The following is a 20356-nucleotide window of genomic DNA, read 5'->3' on the forward strand; positions in this document are numbered from 1 at the left end:
AAAAAAAACATGGCTGCTCGGATTTTATTGACAGAAAATAAATCATAACAATTCCACGGTGGAATTCTCAGAAACAAACACTTTGCAGATAGCAAGAGTAAATTCCAAGCTTTCCATAGAGCCACAATATTGGTGAGTTTGAAGTCGTTTAATACAATCAGATAGCAAAAAACTGTTTTCATGCATTGGATCCCTATGGGAGGTATTGCAACCCTAGATTCATCCGAGTATAAAAAAATCTAGTGTTGCAATTTGCGGCTAGGTGAACCCTTAGCCACATGGGTGAGAATTATCAGAATGTCTTGTCCTCATAGCCCATGATGTCTATTGTCTACTCTAGAAATACTATCAAGAAAAGCTAACATCAAATGGTCTGACTGGACCGTCTGGTCTTTTTCTTTTCTTTCGCTTTTTAACGATACCACGACAATATTAATATCATCATTGTAACATCCAGCACGAGCGGAACTATTAACGAATTGTTGTTGTTTAATAGGGACCGCTCTAGTCGACGCACTGCCTGACTATACTTGCTCTGCCTCAGTTATAAATAATGCTTGTTCTTCACATTTAAGTGAAGATTAATCGAACTACTACTTCGTGGTAGTTTATGAGTCACGTGCATTCACTGTGTAGTGATTTCTCTGCACGTCGTCCCGTCTGTGGTCTAAGCTCCAAGTTGTTGTCACCTTGGATGCTGCTGCTGCTGCTCGCTGTCCCCCACGCTTTACTGTCACTGTGGTAAGTGTGGTTGCTGTCAAGTGTCCAAAGCTGGGAGAAGTGACAGCAGACCAGACCCTGCATAGAAGATGAGCGTCCATGCAGTGATCCTTTGCCAAATGAAGATGCTCAAGTTACTGTGTACGTCAGGGAGACGGAGAGCTGCGTGGCTTCACGATGGTAAGCAGCTAGTACGTTTCCTTTTGTAATTCTCAGATACTTACACACATCGCAGCAAGCAAGAGGGATCAGTAAGTAAAAGTCAGAATCCATAAAATACATCTACGATAGTCTTGATCCAAGGCTATAGTGGACACTGGACAGAGTAGAATCCACACTTTCTCTTTCAGGATTTCACTACTGTGTGTGCTCTTAGCCATAAATCACAGCTCTTGTAGAGGTCGCTTGGGACGTTGAGAGTAAAAGTCCCAATAGTAGCGACATCTACAAGAATTATGATTTATGGCTAGTGTGTTCTGTGCTGTCAGAATGTGATCAATAGCTTGGGGGGAGGGGGGGGGGGGGGGGCTTCACAATCAAATCAAAATAAATACAGACTGTGCACACATTTACTTAATCGCCATAAGGTTTATTTTACACTGTTTTTTACTTTTTTTACATTTCTTTTTTAAACTCTTAAAGAGTAACAAATGGATATGTTTCTACATCATTTCCTTTCCAGGTGTTCGCATGCTGGCAACTTCCGCCTCCACACCTAGGGTGTGTATTGTTGGAGGAGGGCCAGCAGGATTCTACACCGCCCAGGGTCTGATAAAGGTACAGTAGAACGTTTGTTTACACTGTTCAAACAAACAGTGAGAGATCTGGGCACTCAAGGTTAGATGAGGTAACTGCCTTTATTTTATACAACAATGCCCACATGTTTCTACCTGAAGCGGTAAAGCCCTGATGAAGACCGCTTTTCAAGTTGAAACATGTTGGCGTTGTACTTAAAGCAGCGCTATGTAACTTTTTTAATGAAAATGTAATTTTGTATAATCTGTATGGCAGAGTATGTTAAAACAATATTTTTTTAGGTGTTTGTATTTCGTCTCCCAGCTCCTCTATTGAGACATTTAGATTGTGTAAACTTTGACCCGATGGTCAAGATTCAATTTATCCGCTGAATAAGCAAGCAGGTTCTATTAGCTCAAGGGTAAGCATTTCAGCACGGTTGCAAAGGAAAGAGGGTTCAAAAAGCCATGGTACGAGAGGAAAGTTACATATTGCTGCTTTAATTAAAAGCTCTTCCCTCTTCTAACCTTGAGTGTCCAGATCTCCAATTTGATGTTTTATCCCATCTGATCCAGGAGCGCTTTTTACTATTCAAACTTTTTTGACTATTACTTCTCCGGTGAGCACCTAGTTGCCTTGTTTTCTCTGCATAGATAAGACAAAGACACTTCTACATATATTTCTTCAGCTCAACACGGCACTAATGAGAGTGTATGATGCACACTGATACCGAAGTCAGTGAAAAAAAACAAAGGTTTTGAATTTGTTCCAGGTCTGGATAACATTCTGTAAGTGAAAACACAACTTCACAGAGGGGCAAGGTTGTTAGCCTCTCCCCATAGCAGCCCACACTCAACTGAGCTGTTCCCTTTAGTCTACACACAGACTTGGCTATCTAATAAACCAACCCCAGTGCAGTAGCAATCCACCCAAGATGCTCCCCATGTATTAATCAGCTCTTCAGGCACCACTCTCCACTGCACAGTGGGCACGGGCAGACAGTCGGCGGCAAGCAGCAGAACTCCCATCAACTCCCATGTTAAGGGGAAAAAGCAAAAGGCTCTACCAAAGATCTGTCCTTTAGTTCTACAAATCACGCTAGTCAAAGAACTACATGTCCGGAAGACCGGCACTTTGTTGACACTCCCATTAGCTGCTCAGAGTTCACAGGAACAGCTGGAGATGGCAGGAAATGCAGCTACTATCTGCGTTATTCCAAGCCAAAGGCCGCTAGATGTGTGACCATACCAGTTATATTAGGCTTCAAGGCAGCTTCCCCATAACAGCATCTGTGCATATATACAATGAATGTGTACTGTACTGCTGAACATTAGTCTGTCAGAGGCTGTTCCAGGGGGTCCCCAGCAAAATAAGTTAATTTTGCATAAAGATCAGATTAATCACTTTAATCCTACATACACCATTCAACCCTACAACACAAATATTTTTAAATAGATCTTTAGGGGTCTTTTTGGCCTTTATTTAATGTTTTCAGAAAAAGTAACCCTATCTACTATTACATTTTTCTTAAAGCCGCATCCCACTTCCACGCCCATTTCGCCTCCACTTCAACTCATAGCTAGAGCAGATGTCGGTAGAGCGTAGGGAATAAAACCGCCCATAACTCTATCATTGGCCCCCCGTTGCCATGGTGACCGCCGTCCATTGGCTCGTATTTCCAGCTATGGGACCGGCGGATCCAATTTCAACCGAGGGGGGCGTAGCCAGAACACACACACACACACACACACACAAAAATAGCTAATAGTTAGCTCACAACTTTCCACTTTTCTCTTTCACCTCAATCGCAGTAACATCCGTATACACCACGTCATCGCATCACCAATACGTTTTATTTATTATTATTTTTTTTCCAATTTTTTTTTCTCAAACATTTTTTTTTTCTCAAAAAATTTTTTTTTTTAGAAAAATTTTTTTTTCTCAAATTTTTTTTTCTCAAAAAAAAATTTTTTTTTTTCTCAATTTTTTTTCTCAAAAAATTTTATTTTTTTTTCTCAAAATTTTTTTTTGAGATTTTTTTTTTTCTCAAAAAAATTTTTTTCTCAATTTTTTTTCTCACAAAAAATTTTTTTTCTCAAAAATTTTTTTTTTCTCAAAAATTTTTTTTTCTCAAAAAACATTTATTTCTCAAAAAAATCATCAGATCGTGGCCACCCTGTACCTCAGGGATTTGTTTTCGACGAATATTTACTCCTATAGACGCAACGCAACGACCTAGAGGGGAGGCCGGCGTAGCCGGCCGACCTTCTAGTTTGACATACATTTCTAGGTGGGCATAGTAGTGTGCTGCTGTGATGCACAATGCAAAATCTGCTAACACAGATTAACAGCAGATTACTAAATACTGTTTTCTGTTTAGCCAGGAAATGACTCACAAACCATACTTTTCGTGAGTCTCAAAGCATCAACACTGGTGGTCAGGTTTTTTCTTTTTTGGTTCATGTTTGGCTGAAATACATTTCCGTTGCGTGCAGGCTTGTGATGGTAAGCAGTTGTCTTGTTAAAGACATCATGACACATGTATCTGAGAAACCGGTCAGCATTTCTTGAATGCACATGAGATGAAGCTTTATTTGGTAGATTTCATAAACCTATATTAAATGTATCACAGGTTATACCTTGTCACCAGTTAACACACATTTAGACCTGTTTAACCTATACCACTTTAATTTTCAATCATCTGTGTAATTTGAGATGTTGCTATATATAGAACAGAGGTTTTCAGAAACCGGGTAGGAAGTAGAAGGCTTTTTTAAAATGGGCCTCATGTCTAAATAGGTTAAAATAATCTGTATCTGACTTGTGTTCGCTTTCTTGTCCTCTTAGGCTCGACAAGACATTGAGGTGGACATCTATGAGCGTCTTCCTGTCCCCTTTGGACTGGTCAGGTTTGGGGTGGCCCCTGACCATCCTGAGGTGAAGGTGAGAGTCCCAGCGTTCCCTTCAGTTCACACTGAATGTGAAGCAAATTGGAGTGAAGGTGGCGTGAGCCATGCAATAGAAGAATAGGACATGGCGTGGGCAGGTTAAGCAGATGTTGGCTGCTTCCCTCACAATTTAACAATCATTAACCACTTAATCATAAACAGTACTTTGTTGTACGACTATTACCGAAAATACTTGATCTAAAGGTTCACAACGCTGCGGGGTGTGACGTGTTGTGAGCTTGCAGATAGGCTATTTTTGCTAAACATTTAAACAATGTTAGAATTTTAAATGGCTGGTCAATATATCAACTTGTCCACTGAATCTTTGCTTGCGTGCTATCTCTGCGTGCCCACGAAGTTAGTCGGATCGGAGGTTCAACGGCTAAAATGGGTATTGCTTAACAAGGAGGAGTCTGATTGTTGAGCTACGAAAGGTCAGAGATAATTTGACAATGGCCAAACCTTTGACAAGGTTTAGTCCATGAGTATCGTTTTAGAATGTCATTACAGTTATTTTACATTGACTGTATTGTTCTCATCTCCTCAGAACGTTATAAGCACGTTTACTCAGACTGCGCAGAACAGCCGCTGTAGCTACTACGGCAGTGTGCATGTGGGACAGGATGTGACTGTGGAGGAGCTACAGCAAGCTTACCATGCAGTCGTGCTGGTGAGAACCCAATGAAATCCTGTACTGTGTAATGTCATTCAATTCACTTCCATTATCGTCATTGCATTTTTCTTTTAAGAAACAGAAAAGAATATACACAATTACACATGGATTATTTTTTAGAGAAATGTAGATATTTCAATCTATGTTAAAAATATCTGTTCAACTGTAATTGAGACGGTATCATATATAAATATTGCACGGGGGCCATTGGATCTATGCATCATGGGAGAGAGTTGAAGTTTAAGTAATAAGATGGTGAATGTGTGTGCATTTGCGTGCGTAGAGTTATGGAGCAGAGGGGAACAGGAGAATGGGGGTGCCAGGAGAAGACCTCGCTGGTGTGTACTCGGCCAAAGATTTCGTGGGCTGGTACAATGGACTACCCGATAACAGCCAGGTATTCGGTGTATAATGACATCACATTCACAACGTGTCTCGTTCTTTGCTTGAAATGTTCTTACTTTCGGCAAGCGACGCTGTCATAAGATGAAGCATACAGTATATTAGGTTTTACTATATGTCATTGTTTCTAGATTTTTGTTTTGTTGTGATAAATCATAATCTTCTGTTTGTCTCTTCCTGCATCTCTCCTTCTCTGTTCTGTTTAGTTGAGCCCAAATTTATACAGTGACACAGCGGTTGTCCTCGGGCATGGAAACGTGGCTTTGGATGTAGCCAGGATACTGCTGTCTCCCGTTGACATTCTAAAGGTAAGAAACAAAGACTCTCTGTCTCCTTCAGTATAAAACATACACATTATATTCACACGGTGGCCATTTTGATGTTTACTTATGTCTTGCACTTAGCAAAACATTTACTGCCTTGTTGTGAATATGCTCAGTGCCTTGTGTTTTCCCACATGCCAAAGTATTTTTCGCAGAAAATGGTAGGGATGGAGAGTTTTGGAACCTGCAGCAGGAAACATTGGTGTTTTGAAAACGTTTCCTTTTTGTCCTGCCTGCAGAAGACGGATATCACCCAGAATGCCCTGGACGCCCTCGCAGAGAGCAGAGTCAGAAGGGTGCTACTGGTAGGCAGGAGAGGACCCATTCAAATAGCATGTTCAGTTAAGGTGGGTTCCAAAACTATTCAGGTCCAATTGTACATCAGAATTGTTGTTGTTCCTACTTTGAAATTAGCCTATAGTCAAAAAGTACTATTTTAGTTTTGGCTGCATATCCAAAGCACCAACTGAAAATGAGAGGGAAAAAGTGTCCCAGGTGTTTTTTCAGAAGATCAGAGACTCCTTATTTACTGTAGATACTGTCACGTCACCTTGCCTTTGTTAACTCGCTCTTATGCTGCGTTCAAACCTGAAGAGATATATTTGTTTCTAGTCGCTTCGGTCGCTTCAATTTGGTCGCGCTGTTGGAGTTCCAAAACTAAACACCCAAAACATTTCCGTGTCTCCGGACAACATCAATGCTGATTGGCTGTCAGGACGCGATATGTGGAGTTGAGGGGAAGCAAAGGTCGCTTGGATTTTTCCAACTGGGACGAAAATACAGAGGTGGCTGTTCCCGTCGTCCCGTTCGTTCATGCCACGCCCGTGTGTTGTCACGTCTTTGCATTCACTTTGTATGTAATCGGCTAATCGCACCGTTAGAACTATCCAGGTTGGAACGCAGCATCACTCATCACTGTTGGTGGTCTTTGTGAATTCTACAGGAGCTTCGGGAGATGGTAAATCTGCCGGGCACCAGACCTGAGATGGTGACTGCTGACTTTGAGGGAGTTGCAGAGGCCCTGAAAGGTGTGACGTGGCTTTTTATCCCCTTTTCTCCCAAAAATGTAGTCGTTATGCCCAATTGATTCCTCCACACACACATTTCTGTGTACTGCCACTGCTGTTGTATCTTACAGGCTCACCTGCCAGTAAGGAGCCCCCGCTGGTAGGATGCAGAGCCTTCCTCCTACTCCTCCCACACATGTTTCTTCTTCTGCACAGATTCTTTTTTTGCTGAATTTACTGATGTGCCATTTAACACTGTTGTTGTAGGTAAACATCGGGAGGAAAGGCAATTTGACAAATTGGATGAAACGCATTACTTTTGTTAATTCATTCATTATTATTTAGGATATTTGATTTGACAATGGTAAATCAGATAATTATCTGAATAATTTGGACTTCCAGACCAATCTGAAATTGGAAGAAATGCATACATTCTTTAATTCACACTAAGGACTTCAAAAAACGGGATTTGCATTCTTTAGTAGCACACTGCTTTCATAAACATGCAGTAAGAGGTGGATGTGGTCTTACAAATGGGTTGAGATCAGTGTGTAATACTCTGCAAAGCCTGTGCAAAATATGACATGCCGTATAGGAGGAAGGAAGAAGACAAACTACAAAGTGTAGTTTGTGGTTTTCAGCTGCACAATGTTTGTAGATGCAAATATATACTATAGAACAAGCATGTTTACACATAGACATGAAAGGGGGGGCTCGAGCCCCTGCCCTTTACCTCTCCAGACCATGGATGCAGCATTTACTATGGTGAAAGGGGAAAAAAAGAGGCCCTTACTCTCCTGAACTTGAATTTTGTGTTGAAAGAATTGCCCTCTGTAGAAATCCATGCCGTATGCCACATCTCTAGTAAAGCTTGGTTATACTTTATTGAGTGCGGAGTCACGCACAGAATTCTAGACGATCTACAAAGTTTCTGCTTTCAGCCCTCTGCACGTCCCTGCTATCCTATAACCCTTTCAGGTGACAGGGTTGACAAGAAAGTGAAGCTTTCAAAGAGTGAAGCATGATAACAATGATTTAAAAGTTGATATGTTTCCCCAATCCCCATCCTGTGAGAATGATTATATATTTGTAATTGCTTTAAAATAAGAGAAAAGGAGTTGGAAAGAGTGTATTGTAGGAAAGGCTTGGGAGAGTTGCACAAGTCCCATCCTTCACTAAGACCAAACTCCTACAATCACTTTTGACCTCGTCCTTGATGGAAGGACATTGCTTTAAACTTGACGCTGCCCACAGCATGTTTTGGCTCAGTGATAACACTGCTTGTTATCACCCATGGCTGACAAGCCATCTGTCTAATGGCCCTCTGATTCTGAACCAGTAATCTGTGAGGAAAGTGCCTGTTCTTTTTTTTTTTTTTTTTTTTTTGCCTCTTCCAACAACAATGTTGAGATTGAATTTTCATTGCTGATATTTTTTATATCCCACTGATGACCATGCAATGGATTTGAAATCATATGAAATGACAACAACAGCAACAACAACTGAACCACTGGTTTTCTAAACGTGGGTTTAAATACAAAAGTTAAACAATTGATTGATTGATTGATTGAATACTTTTATTAACAGAATGTAATGACAAGAAGAAGGTATTACAATTACATTACAGGGTATGAAAATTAGAGACACCACAAGAAAGCTGCACGTCTTGTTTCAATAGGTGCCCTAGTGTACTCAATTCATAGAAAACATTCAGTGACAGACAGTACTAGGCTATGCTAAAACGTCATAAAAGCACAAAAAAAAAATAGAAATATATTCTTATATACAGTTGCCAGGTCGGGGGGTGGTGGGGGGGACTTTATTACTGGGCGAGTTGTAGGTGCTCTTTTATTTAGAGTGGCTTTAAATGAAAGTAGGGATTTATACTCTTTTATGCTTGTTGTTAGGGCATTCCACATGTTTGTGATTGGAGATCACAATAGATTGGATTGTACACTTTTTGTTTACCCCAACCAGATTTTTGAGTGATTACAGGCATCATTAGCCATCTGCCCTTGAGTATACACCAGATGTTTGCCTTGGAATCACTTGCTCTCTTCCATTCCTTTCTGTTTAAGTTTGAGAGTGCATAAATGTTGGTTCATTCTAAAGCCTAGTGCAAGCCTTGTTCAAAGTTTCCAAGCCTTCCAAGACGTTTTGGCATGTGACACCCTCGTACGATGGCGCATAAGCATTTAGAAGAGAGCAAAAAAATGCTTTATGTTTTAGGATGTGTATACCAGTTTGGTCCTAAACAAGATATATCGCAAACTTGCTTTATTGGCGTTGACATTTCTGTAAATAGATTACGTGTCCATTTGGTTCCATTTGTACACTCAGAGTTCCAGACCTGTAAGGGTCCATTTGGAACCCCCTCAAGGAAGGTCCCTGGACCCCACTTTGTAAACCACTGCCCTAGATTAGTTTAAATTACACTCTGGTATCGGATCGGTACTTGGTATCGACCGATACACATGTTATGGGTATCAGAATCTCTAACCCTAACCATTTGAGTGACCTCTTGACCTATCCGGCTTGCAAGCGGGACTAGACTCACAGTTTTTGTTTCCATGTTTGTCGGTGCGTGTTTGTTCAAGCCAATGTCATGTAACCCAATCTCGCCTGCTCCACGTCAGCGGTGCCAAGGCCAAGGAAGCGTCTGACGGAGCTGATGCTGAAGACGGCTCTGGAGACCCCCGGAGAGAAGGAGCAGGAGAGGCGCAGCAAGGCCACCCGCGTCTGGGGTCTGCGCTTCTTCCGCAGTCCCCTGGAGGTGCTACCCTCCTCCTCCTCCGACAACGACCTCACCAGAGTAGCTGGCATCCGATTGGCGGTAAACAGACTTGAGGTGAGCAGGATTGGCCTATCCAAACATACCAAAGATCACGATCGATTATGTACAGATGAGGATTTGTGCCTCATTAAATGAAAATGTAATTTTAGATTTTTGCGTTGGCTATTCAAAAATAGCAGATGTACAGCGAGTCACTTCATGCTGCGCTGCCAGCTTGTACATCTACTATTTCACAACATTTTTAAGTGTGAGAGCTACTGATTCAGAAGGCATTTTTAGAGTCGGCCTCAGGTCTTAATGGGTCTGTGTGTGTGTTTTTTTTTCTTCTTCTCCAGGGCTCAGGCGAGGGAGCGCGTGCAGTGCCCACAGGCGAGGTAGAGGATGTCGCCTGTGGCCTGATCATCAGCAGCATCGGCTACAAGAGCCTCCCCATCGACCCATCGGTGCCCTTTGACCCCCGCAGGGCCATCGTCCCCAACTCCATGGGCCGTGTCCAGGAGGCCGCAGGTGTTTTTGCATTAATGTTCCTTACTCCTGTTCCTTACTCCTGTCTGTCTGTTATTAGGAGTAAAATGGCTAAACATAAACCTCTCTCTCTCTCCAAGGTCTGTATTGTAGTGGGTGGCTGAAAACGGGCCCAACCGGAGTGATCGCCACGACAATGAACAACAGCTTTGATACGGCACGCACCCTTCTGGAGGACATCGATTCAGGGACCCTGGATGTGTCCGCTGCCAAGTCGGGCTCACAGGGAATCCATGCCCTGTTTGAGAAGAGAGGTGAACAAGAAGTGCATTGACTAGTTGTGTGTGTGTGTGTGTGTGTGTGTGTGTGTGTGTGTGTGTGTGTGTGTGTGTGTGTGTGTGTGTGTGTGTGTGTGTGTGTGTGTGTGTGTGTGTGTGTGTGTGTGTGTGTGTGTGTGTGTGTGTGTGTGTGTGTGTGTGTGTGTGTGTGTGTGTGTGTGTGTGTGTGTGTGGTCCAGGTGGAAGCAGTCCCTGGTCAGTCAGTCAGATAATTGAAGTTCAAATTAAAATGAAAAGACATGAGGCCGATTCTACAAATGCCTTCTAAATCAGTAGTTCTTTAGTTTTGCAAGCATTTTAAATGCAAATTTCAATATTTATAATATTTAAGTTCATCAGCTTCAATTTTATTATGTTCCAGTTCCAGTTTCATCTGCTCATTATTTGGTTCATCACTTCCATGTTCACTAGTTTATTCTCCTGTCAGTTCTCTCCCGAGTCTATAGCAATGATTACTAATCAGAATACATATTACATCACCTCAGAGTATAGAGCTATTTAACACGTATTGTAACTAAATAAAATAATAAATCATCAATGTGAATTGATGAGAAGATTTGGGATGGAAAAACCCACTATTTTAATTATCTGGAGGGGTCCTTTAAGTCAAGAAAGTTATAATTTTACATTGATGAGAGTATTCACTCCAATTGCCACAAACTTTACTTTATTGAAGTAGTTATTAGGCAGAACACTGGACAGTGAGTCTAGTTCATTCCCTGATTTATTAATAAACTGCCAGTCCAAGAATTGAGCAAGTGTCTTCCTGTTTACGTACAACATCAAACCTGGCTTTTCTATTTGGTTAGCTGTTCAGTACCTGTTGGTCTAATGTCTAAAATAAAATGAATGTATAGTTGACTTTGGATATATACTGTAGTGTACAGTAGATCTCATATTTAAAATGTGATTTGTGATAGTTTTTTTCCCCCTTTTCAAACTACTATGATTTTAGGTGTGAAGCCTGTGACTTTCTCGGATTGGGAGAAGATCGATAAAGAAGAGAAGAAGAGAGGACGGGAAAAGGGAAAACCACGGGAAAAACTGCTTGAAGTGGAGGAGATGCTTTGCGTGGCCAGGACATAAACCAAGCACAAATGGTTTACAGAACATTACCGTGTGTGTCATGATGACACTGAGCATATTGCTGGAGTAAGGATACCTGCTGCTTGAACTGCTGACCAAGACTGTTGAAATTACACTAAAAAAACTAAACTAATACACACTTGTCTGTAGGCCTGTCACAATCATTACGTATAATCGCAATTATTTGAGAGTATTGCAATTCTTTTTTGCATTGTCATAATGATTTCATGAATAACAATGTTCAAATATTTTCAAAATGAGTGGAAACAGCCGATCTACAAAACATGTAAATGACGTATTAAGCTTGTAGATCGTCTATATCCAATATATTGTTTTAAAGTATATTTATATATTTGACATATCTGCCCCGTGCTACTTTTGTTTACGATGCCTAAAAGGCAATCAGATAGTTTTATTCATAAATTACCACGTTCCAATGGTTAGTGGCAGAAACAAAATTAAATTGTTAAGTCAAATCTAATAATCGTGACAGCCCTACTTTGTCAGTGGTTGCAGGAATACATTCAAACTGGGACTAAAGCTACCAAAGCAGTATCGCATTTTTGGGACCATCCAAATTTTAGAAGCAAAAACTGGCCTGCTTTTACTGTACTTTGCTGGTCACCATCACTTTAGCCATCTGCAAAAGCACTACGTTGATATCTGTGGCACTAGCCTTATAATGAAGAGAAATTCTACTGTATATGCTGTGTATATTTGGAGGACATTTTGGACTGAAGTTTTTTATTTTGTATACATTTCATTTTACAAAGATTAAAATAATGAATCATATGGATCAATGAATCATAGACAACAGTTCTTGATCACACCAATGTCACCATTCAACTCTTTTCCATTCTACTGTACGGTTTTGCACTATACTCTTTTATAGGACTTTAATGATCCATTTTGGAAAGGCTGTACTTGAGTAAAATTTTAAATATTTTTTACTTTACCATTTCCCATTTAAAATACTTTTACTCCACTACATCATCTCAGAGGCTAATATTGTACTTTTACGCTACAATATCTTTGACAACTTTCGTTGCTAGTTGCTGGATTGTTATTACAAAACCACTTCAGCCCCATTTAAACTTAGTCAATTTACAAGCCCACAACGCGCTACAATGCATTGCAAGCTTCTATTTTCAAAAGATTTGTATACATTTGAAAACGTGAACTGGGACATTCTTTATGAGTACTTTTACTTTTGGTACTTTACATGTGTCAATACTTTTACTCAAGTATATTTTGAATTCCATACTGTTCTAACAGTACCAAGTCTACACTTTAGTAAAGAAAATTCAGGCATTATTTCACATTCCTAATTTGGTCAGTGTTTTGACAGACTTTGATAATAAATGCGGAATATAATCAGACCAAGGCAAGATAAAATCAAACGAAAAATGACTTCAATACAAAAAGTGCTTTATTATATTAACCAGAAGTATATACGTATGTCAGCCATAATTCAATATCCGTGTCTGTATGTGATCCACGATCAATAAATTCCGTAAGTGTGCGGTTTCCCGTCTCTGTAGCGGTCCAGGTAGCGGAGAGGTTGTCTGTGGGGGTATTTGACTTGTTTAGGATGGTAGACAGGCGGCCTTATAAACTCAAAGACGGGCTCCTTCATGTCTGCGAACAGAACGCAAGTCAAACAGTCAAACCTCTATTTAAAAAGACTACAGCAGTAATGCAACAGTACAACTACAATACACTAGGGCAGGGGTCTTCAACATTTTCAGGCCAAGGACCCCTTAGTTGAGAGAGATGAAGAAGGGAGCCCCACAACCTTTTCATAGATTCCATATAGTTTTCCATATCATTTGACAGCACAATCATCAGTGTATTTTGGATTCATGTCAATTTGTGTTTTCAGATATTTAACCACTTGTCTTGAACCGTCAATACTTAATAAACTTGACATTTCACTTGACATTTCATGTACTTGGTCTGCCCTTTTTCCCCTCTACACCAAACCTCTTTGGAGTAAATAGCCGATCTACAAGCTCACAACGCCTTGCATCGCGAGGTGTTGTGAGCTTGTAGATCTGCTATTTTTGGCTAAAGTTCTCAGAATATAGACACTATAAAAGAGTTCGATCACAAAAAGATTTGGAGGACCCCTGTAGTAAATTTGAGGACCCCCTAGTGGTCCCGGACCCCCCGTTGAAGACCCTTAGAGTTGAATACACTATATTTTCTTTAATACAGGCAACCGCAACCTATAAGAAAATATGTGCTGAATACTAAATGATTTTATCAAGCACTGGAACAGTCAAAAGGAACACAACAGAACACTGACTGGCTGTTCATGAATCAAACACATTTACTACAAGAACCATGACCATATAAAGAGTGTGTGTGTGCACGCGGTGTGTTTGTGTGTGTACTTACTTAGTGTGTTGTGGAAGGTGTTTGTAACGGACTCATCCCACTGGCATTGAAAGAAGGCCAGACCTGCTGGAGTCATCACGTCCTGATGCTTCCTATAGAACTCCACCGTTTTAATTGAACGCTCTACCAATGAGTGGCTGGACAGGGAGAGAAAGAAAACATGTCATATCATGGTTGTATGTATATTGCCAAAGATGTGTTGTTTATAGTTATAATCACGATGACAATCCACCAGTGACTTACATTCTTTTATTGACCGTACTCCATTTTCCAAGCTTATCCAACGTTTATTTATTACATGAAGTGTACACACAACACCAGCTATGCTTATATCCATCTTCTCTGCAGGAACTTTCACAAGACCAAACAGTACCACAATACCCAGAATACTTTGCTCTAGCTAGCTTCACAAAATCCTTCCTCACTTAGTAAGGAGATATTAAAATAACATTTAAGAAAGACCCAAATATAATTTGTGAGTTTGTCGACTCTGCCTGGCAGTGCCTGCTTCCTTCATGTTCGTTCTGCAGCTACATTATACAGTTGACGAAACTATATAGTACACCACTACAGCAATAGCAGGCCTACTTTAGATATTATAGCCATCTCTAAAAAGGTCCTTTTCACTTAACTGGAGCTCGAGAGACTAGAGCTCAGTTAGTCTGTTCTTGAGACTACCAGTGGAATAATCATGGATGGGAAATGACAGAGAGAATAACTATGTGTGACCTGGTGGATTCTAAAAGCCAAAAACCCCTATGTTTTATGTATCGCTTGACAAACAGTGCACTGATTCCTTCAAATAAGTTTATTGACATTATCAAATGCCAGTGGAAGAGTAGGGAGAGCACCTCCAACCACTGCAGATGTGCCAGTTATATTATGTTAACACACTACCACACCGATTATTTTAATAAAGAAAGAAAACCCTTTGACACTAATCTGCAGTTATCTGTATCAAAGCATGAATGACCCGCAATCTGTAATAGAAAACAATAGCAAGTGCAACATTTTCATAACCTTTACCCTTGTATGCTTAGTGTGTTTCTCACCATGGGGACGGCCTGGCGTCTTCCTGGAAGTCGATGGGTGCTTCCTGTTTGAACAGGACGTAAACGTATCGGTGGAAGCCCGTTCCTTTGGCAGGGAAGGGGGCGAGGTAGTCACACAGGACCTCTCCTGACTGCACTGCTCCTCCTGGGATATTTCCCCTGTAAGGCACAGTGAAGAGTTCCCTGTCAGTCGGGATGAACCAAAATAAAAGGTGGACAAATGGTTCAAATTGGTTTGACAACCATCAACAAACAGTTGCTAGTTGTTAAGGGGTGGTAAGCCAGCCAGAGAGGGAGATCTTTCAGCCAGGTGGGGAGGGCGAGCTCCCAGACTTCTACAGGTTGGTCAGGACACAGGAAGTGAGAGGGATAGAAAGTGACAGCAAGCAGCTGACATCTCCATTTGTATTGGAGGGGACACACGGTTGTCTACACCACAGGATCCCAAACACTGGGTTTTTATGGGTCATGTCCAGAAAATCCCATTTTCTTTTCCTACATTTAAAAATAAATATATTTCAAACGTTTTTTTTTTTTTATGTATATATATTTTTTAAATAATTCGTTTTTTGGACATGCTTCACACACCGTTGTCACTGTTGTCATGCTTCACAGACATGACATCACAATATCAATATACTGTATAACATAAATGGATAAAAGACGGAACTCTGTTCCCAATGGATTCCTCGCGAGTCGCGTCAGTGCAACCACACTTGCAATTTCCCAGAAGTGCACCTTTCTAGTTTTATACATAAAAACAATAGAAAATAATTAAAGAAGTAGTGAATATAGCCAATGTACAAGGTCGTCAAGCGACGCGTTGTGCGATTGTAGATCTGCCATTTTAACGAGTTTTGGTCTCTGGGCAAAACCTCTTTCTTTTGGGTCTTGACCTGAAAAGTTTGGCATGTGTACATTTGTAGATTGCATGTGGCTGCTGAATCTCTCTAAATTAACTCCAACCACCTGTGTGTGTGTGTGTGTGTGTGTGTGTGTGTGTGTGTGTGTGTGTGTGTGTGTGTGTGTGTGTGTGTAAAGAAAATGTCAAATAAAGGACTTTGCTTACTTACACTAGCCAGTGCACATACTCTCCCTCACTGTCCAGGAGATGTTCATCTGGTAAAACAAATAAAACAATCAAAGTCAACATCATTGTGAATCTTGACAGTTGTACCTGGCCATACATCGCCACCATGTGGATCTTAAATAGAATTGCATAATAAGGTGGACGATCATTCAGTGGCTCCAACACTCTTAACCTTTCAAAAGGTTTTAACATTCATGTAGAGCAGGGGTCTTCAACAGGGGGTCCGGGCCTCAGAGTAACTACAGGGGGTCCTCCAAATTTGTGTGGTATGATCATATTTTTTAAATTAACCATTTGAACCCTAGCATCCCTATTCTGAGTGGAACATTAGCCAAAAATAGCCGATCTACAAGCTTACAACGCCTTGCAGCGCGAGGCGTTGTACGCTTGTAGATCTGCGCTTGTAGATCTGCTATCAAAGAGGTTTGTAGAGGGAAAAGAAGAGCAGACTAAGTAATTGACGGTTCAAGTGGTTAAAAGTCTGAAAATACACATTACTCCAACATGATGACAGTGCTGTCAAACAGATCTAGGCTGTCTAAGAAATCTATGAACATTTTTAATCTGAAACACAATTTTATATGATATGTCGTGGCGGTCCCTGCTTCATCTCTCTCTCAGCTAAGGGGTCCTTGGCCTGAAAACGTTGAAGAACCCTGATGTAGAGTAATTGGCAGACAGCCAGACACTGACGTTGGGACACTCACCTGGACAGGTGAGCAGCAGTGTCCATAGAGAACCTTCCTCTGCCTCAAAATTTATCCGGGGAGCAGAACCAGCCTGCATGGAATAATATTGAGTTAAGTAAGAGAAGGCAAATGAACATTTGTTTAAAGAAACACAATGGAGAAACGTGTCTGCATAATTTGCAGACAAAAGTGAGGGACATGAACATAAGACGATGTCATCTAAAATTCTAAATCAGTGGTTCTCAACCTGTGGGTCGGGACCCCCAGAGGAGTCCCCAAATTATTTTGAGGGGTCCCCAGATGATTAACTTAATGTGCAACATTGTTTTCTCACTCAACAGTAAACAAACCAACATAAAGTTTAAGTGCATAGAGGGTGTCTGCACATTATTAAAGTTACAATTTAAGGACTTTTTAATACCTCTACAATGGCACAAAATTTAACATTGGCCAAATTGTCAAATATTAGGGGCAGAAATTGTGAAAATAGCTTATCTACATTGCGAGGCGTTGTGAGCATGTAGATTGGCTATTTTCACCGTGTTATACAAAAGGTAATGCCTCAACTCTTAGTGTTTGTCAGGGTGGGGGGGTCCCCAGTTAAAATATGATTATTTTGGGGGTCGTGGCCTGGAAAGGTTGAGAACCACTGATCTAAATATTAAAGAACAGGACAGGAGTAAAACTAAAACTCCCTTTAAACCTACTTCGGTGGGTGTTAGACGATTCCCAAAATGGACTTGAGAACTGTCCTGGCCATATGTGACCTCGAGCGGGACAACGGGCAGGAAATAGGCAGAAGGGAATAAATCTTTGTACACTCCATAATGGTCTGCGAGTCTCTGAATGTGAAATGGACCGCTGGTCTTCCTCCAGGTGGCCTGCACTCTATCAAGAGGAATCTTGACTGAAAAAGAAAACAATAGACAAAATTTCGTTTTTTAATAACTTTTCTGAATTTAGAAAATAATAGTGGTTGTGCAAATTGACTGGAAGCTGAACAGCACAAAACGGAAATGCCGTTCTTTTCGAGATATTTGACGTCAAACCACATTACAAATTAATTAAACTGTGGATTATCCTGCAGGGGGGATGTTTTAAGATTATGTGTTTACATTGGTCTGGGCAGACTTACAGGTTCGTAGACGGTTTTCCCTCTCCAGCTCCACATTCTTCTTGTTGGCCTTCACAATTTGCCCCCTCTCCCTCACCTCTTTAGCCCTAGGAGAACGGCAACGCGGCAGTCCAATATCTACACGCTCCACACCTGCAAGCAACACCATAAGCTGAGTGGTTAGTGAGCCCGCCTGGGGAGCCAGAGCCCCTGGTTGCCCCAAGTACGATTCCAGGCAAGGCCAGCAATGTGTCGATAGAATGTGATTGAACCAATTCCGGTTCCTCAATGTTGTCTGATTCCAGATCCCAACCCCCTAACCACACACAACTGAAGATGTGGTGGACACTTTAGGATTTGACTATGTGAAATAGGGGTGAGCGATATGGAAAAATACAATATCACAATATTTTCCCAAGTATTTTCCCAATTTTCCCTAACCCTAACCCTAACTTTACAAGTATGTAACATTTGTATACTGATTGAATACAAATGAAACCTGTCAGAGTTAAGTGGAGACCTTGACATTTTAAAGTTTGAGAACTGATTTTGACCAAAATGCAGGTTTAAATTGAATTCTGCAATGAATCTCTGTATTAACGATTAAACAGGATTTTTTACAAGGCTCCCTCAATTGTATCACGATATATATGATACCTCTGAAAAGGCATATCGTGACGATAATTATCACCATATCGCCCACCCCTAATGTGAAACCAGTCAACAAATAATGAACCAATTCAATCAACTTTATTAATTCCACTACTACTAGGGAAAATTAAATTTGTTTGAGCAGCCTGCAAAATAAGGTGAATTCTCCTTTGCCCACTTCATAATCAGCACAGCAGTTTGTCATTTTGTAGTGATATACGAGTTGGTTCAGATCATTACCATGTTCTGGGTCTTCATTTTCGACATGCTTCTTGTACGTTTTCCACCATACGTCCTTCTTGTCCTCTTCTTGAGCCTTTCTTAGGTAGCGGGTATAGCTCCGGTACTTTTCGAGAGACTCCAGATGGCTAGTGTCAATGTCTTCATTTGGCATTGTACCCAGTGGGGGCACCAAGCGGCACAGGAAAGCTGTAATTCATAAACAACATCATTGTAAAGATAATGACAAATTGGTCATCATCTAGGTAGGAGCTAGCTAGCAACCTCAAAAGAATGTACTGAAGACTTTATATACATGATAAAATCCAGTGAGTTTATTCATTTATAGTCTCGCAAGCCAGCCTCTGATCCATTTGCAACTCTGAGAGTGTACACTTGATTCCATTTGTACACTCCCAAGTTAACACTGAGCATGTTACAGTGTATAGCACTGTACTGTCTGTTTCAACTCAGAGCTCAGTGAAGGAATGGAAGAGACAAGTGTTTTACCCCAGGGCAGCAGTCCCCCAAAACCATTTTTAATTTCAAGGACCTACCATACCAATCCATAACTCTTGAGGGTGTACAAATGGAAGGGTTCCATTTGAACACCCTCAGAGTTACAGACCCGTAGGGTCCACTTGGTTCCTATTTCTAACTAGCAATAGTAGCTGGAGTGCTGGACCAGAGATAGGAACCCCCTAGTCGCATTGATTATTGATTGGTTGATTGTTTGATTGATTGAATACTTTATTAGAAGTTTGCATAAACAAGGTCAACTGGAAGGATAAAGACCACAAGAACGTTGTTAGGCTTGTTTCCAATTCCATTAGGGCCCCTTTGTACTCAATTCATAAAAAAGCAACTTAGATGTTATATTGCTATCTGCATGCACTAAAGTTGCAATGCATTGCTTGCGACTAGGGACCCCTGGAGGTTGACACACCAGACCCCATGGTGAGAACCACTGCCCTGAATACTATTCTCATATCTCGTATTAGCCATAAATTATAACTACCAGGAGATGTCGCTAATATTCGGACGTTATGAGACATAACGTCCGAATATTAGCGACATCTCCTGGTAGTTATAATTTATGGCTAATCTCGTGTGTGTGTGTGTGTGTGTGTGTGTGTGTGTGTGTGTGTGTGTGTGTGTGTGTGTGTGTGTGTGTGTGTGTGTGTAGGTATGTAGGTAGAGAGAGAGAGAGAGAGAGAGATATCCTGCCAACAGTTGAGGATAATCAGATTTTGTATTATTTATTATTGTTCCTTTAAACTGCCTGTTTCTGTACTGTATGTGAAGCACGTTGTAAAACCTGTTTTTGAAAAGTGCTCTATAAATGAAGTATTATTGGTATTATATTAAACAACCAAATAAGACCCCACCTCACTGAATGACAGCTAGTAGATCATGCACACAGCACACACGGGTGTTAAAATGAAAACATATCCTCCCAAAACGCGTAATGCATCCAGTAAACAGACCCATTCATAATCATTTGTATATTCCATAATGTTATTTAATCATCTTACCCGTAGTGCTAAGAGCCCTGGCATTGTTGACCCCTACATCTGTCCCGTTTCTAAATGCAAGACTGCAGAACATGCGCAGCGCCATCTTGGATGGAATGGATGGAGACTGTGACGT

At 40.9% G+C, this 20356-nt stretch overlaps 2 protein-coding genes across 2 annotated transcripts; one reads left to right on the forward strand and one right to left on the reverse strand.

The window, feature by feature from the left end:
• Positions 1–763: 763 nt before the first annotated feature.
• Positions 764–12457, forward strand: fdxr (ferredoxin reductase). Its single transcript, XM_080747752.1, has 12 exons — positions 764–900; positions 1403–1497; positions 4303–4398; positions 4951–5073; positions 5360–5473; positions 5685–5786; positions 6041–6148; positions 6745–6829; positions 9445–9656; positions 9938–10109; positions 10208–10381; positions 11361–12457. The coding sequence occupies exons 1-12, from the start codon at positions 810–812 to the stop codon at positions 11489–11491; spliced, it is 1503 nt and encodes a 500-aa protein (XP_080603878.1). The 5' UTR covers positions 764–809; the 3' UTR covers positions 11492–12457.
• A 445-nt stretch (positions 12458–12902) lies between these two features.
• Positions 12903–20330, reverse strand: mrpl38 (mitochondrial ribosomal protein L38). The gene is made up of 9 exons (XM_080747630.1): positions 20242–20330; positions 18728–18916; positions 17858–17989; positions 17430–17629; positions 16741–16813; positions 16017–16062; positions 14944–15102; positions 13892–14028; positions 12903–13129 (listed from the first exon to the last, which is right to left on the reverse strand). Exons 1-9 carry the CDS (start codon positions 20324–20326, stop codon positions 12993–12995), a joined length of 1158 nt encoding a protein of 385 aa, XP_080603756.1. The 5' UTR covers positions 20327–20330; the 3' UTR covers positions 12903–12992.
• Positions 20331–20356: the final 26 nt, after the last annotated feature.

The sequence above is a fragment of the Nannobrachium achirus genome (assembly GCF_963921795.1).
Source record: "Nannobrachium achirus genome assembly, chromosome: 18".
NCBI classification, from domain to species: Eukaryota; Metazoa; Chordata; class Actinopteri; order Myctophiformes; family Myctophidae; genus Nannobrachium; species Nannobrachium achirus.

Bases quoted from the DNA above. Each gene is read 5' to 3' on its own strand.
- fdxr (XM_080747752.1), top strand. From the start codon at position 810: ATGAGCGTCCATGCAGTGATCCTTTGCCAAATGAAGATGCTCAAGTTA. The intron at 5,074-5,359 runs GTGAGAACCCAA...TTGCGTGCGTAG, and splicing joins CTTACCATGCAGTCGTGCTG to AGTTATGGAGCAGAGGGGAA. The intron at 5,787-6,040 runs GTAAGAAACAAA...TCCTGCCTGCAG, and splicing joins CTCCCGTTGACATTCTAAAG to AAGACGGATATCACCCAGAA.
- mrpl38 (XM_080747630.1), bottom strand. From the start codon at position 20,326: ATGGCGCTGCGCATGTTCTGCAGTCTTGCATTTAGAAACGGGACAGAT. The intron at 17,990-18,727 runs GTAATGATCTGA...TGTTGCTTGCAG, and splicing joins AAATGAAGACCCAGAACATG to GTGTGGAGCGTGTAGATATT. The intron at 16,063-16,740 runs GTGAGTGTCCCA...TTGTTTTACCAG, and splicing joins ACTGCTGCTCACCTGTCCAG to ATGAACATCTCCTGGACAGT.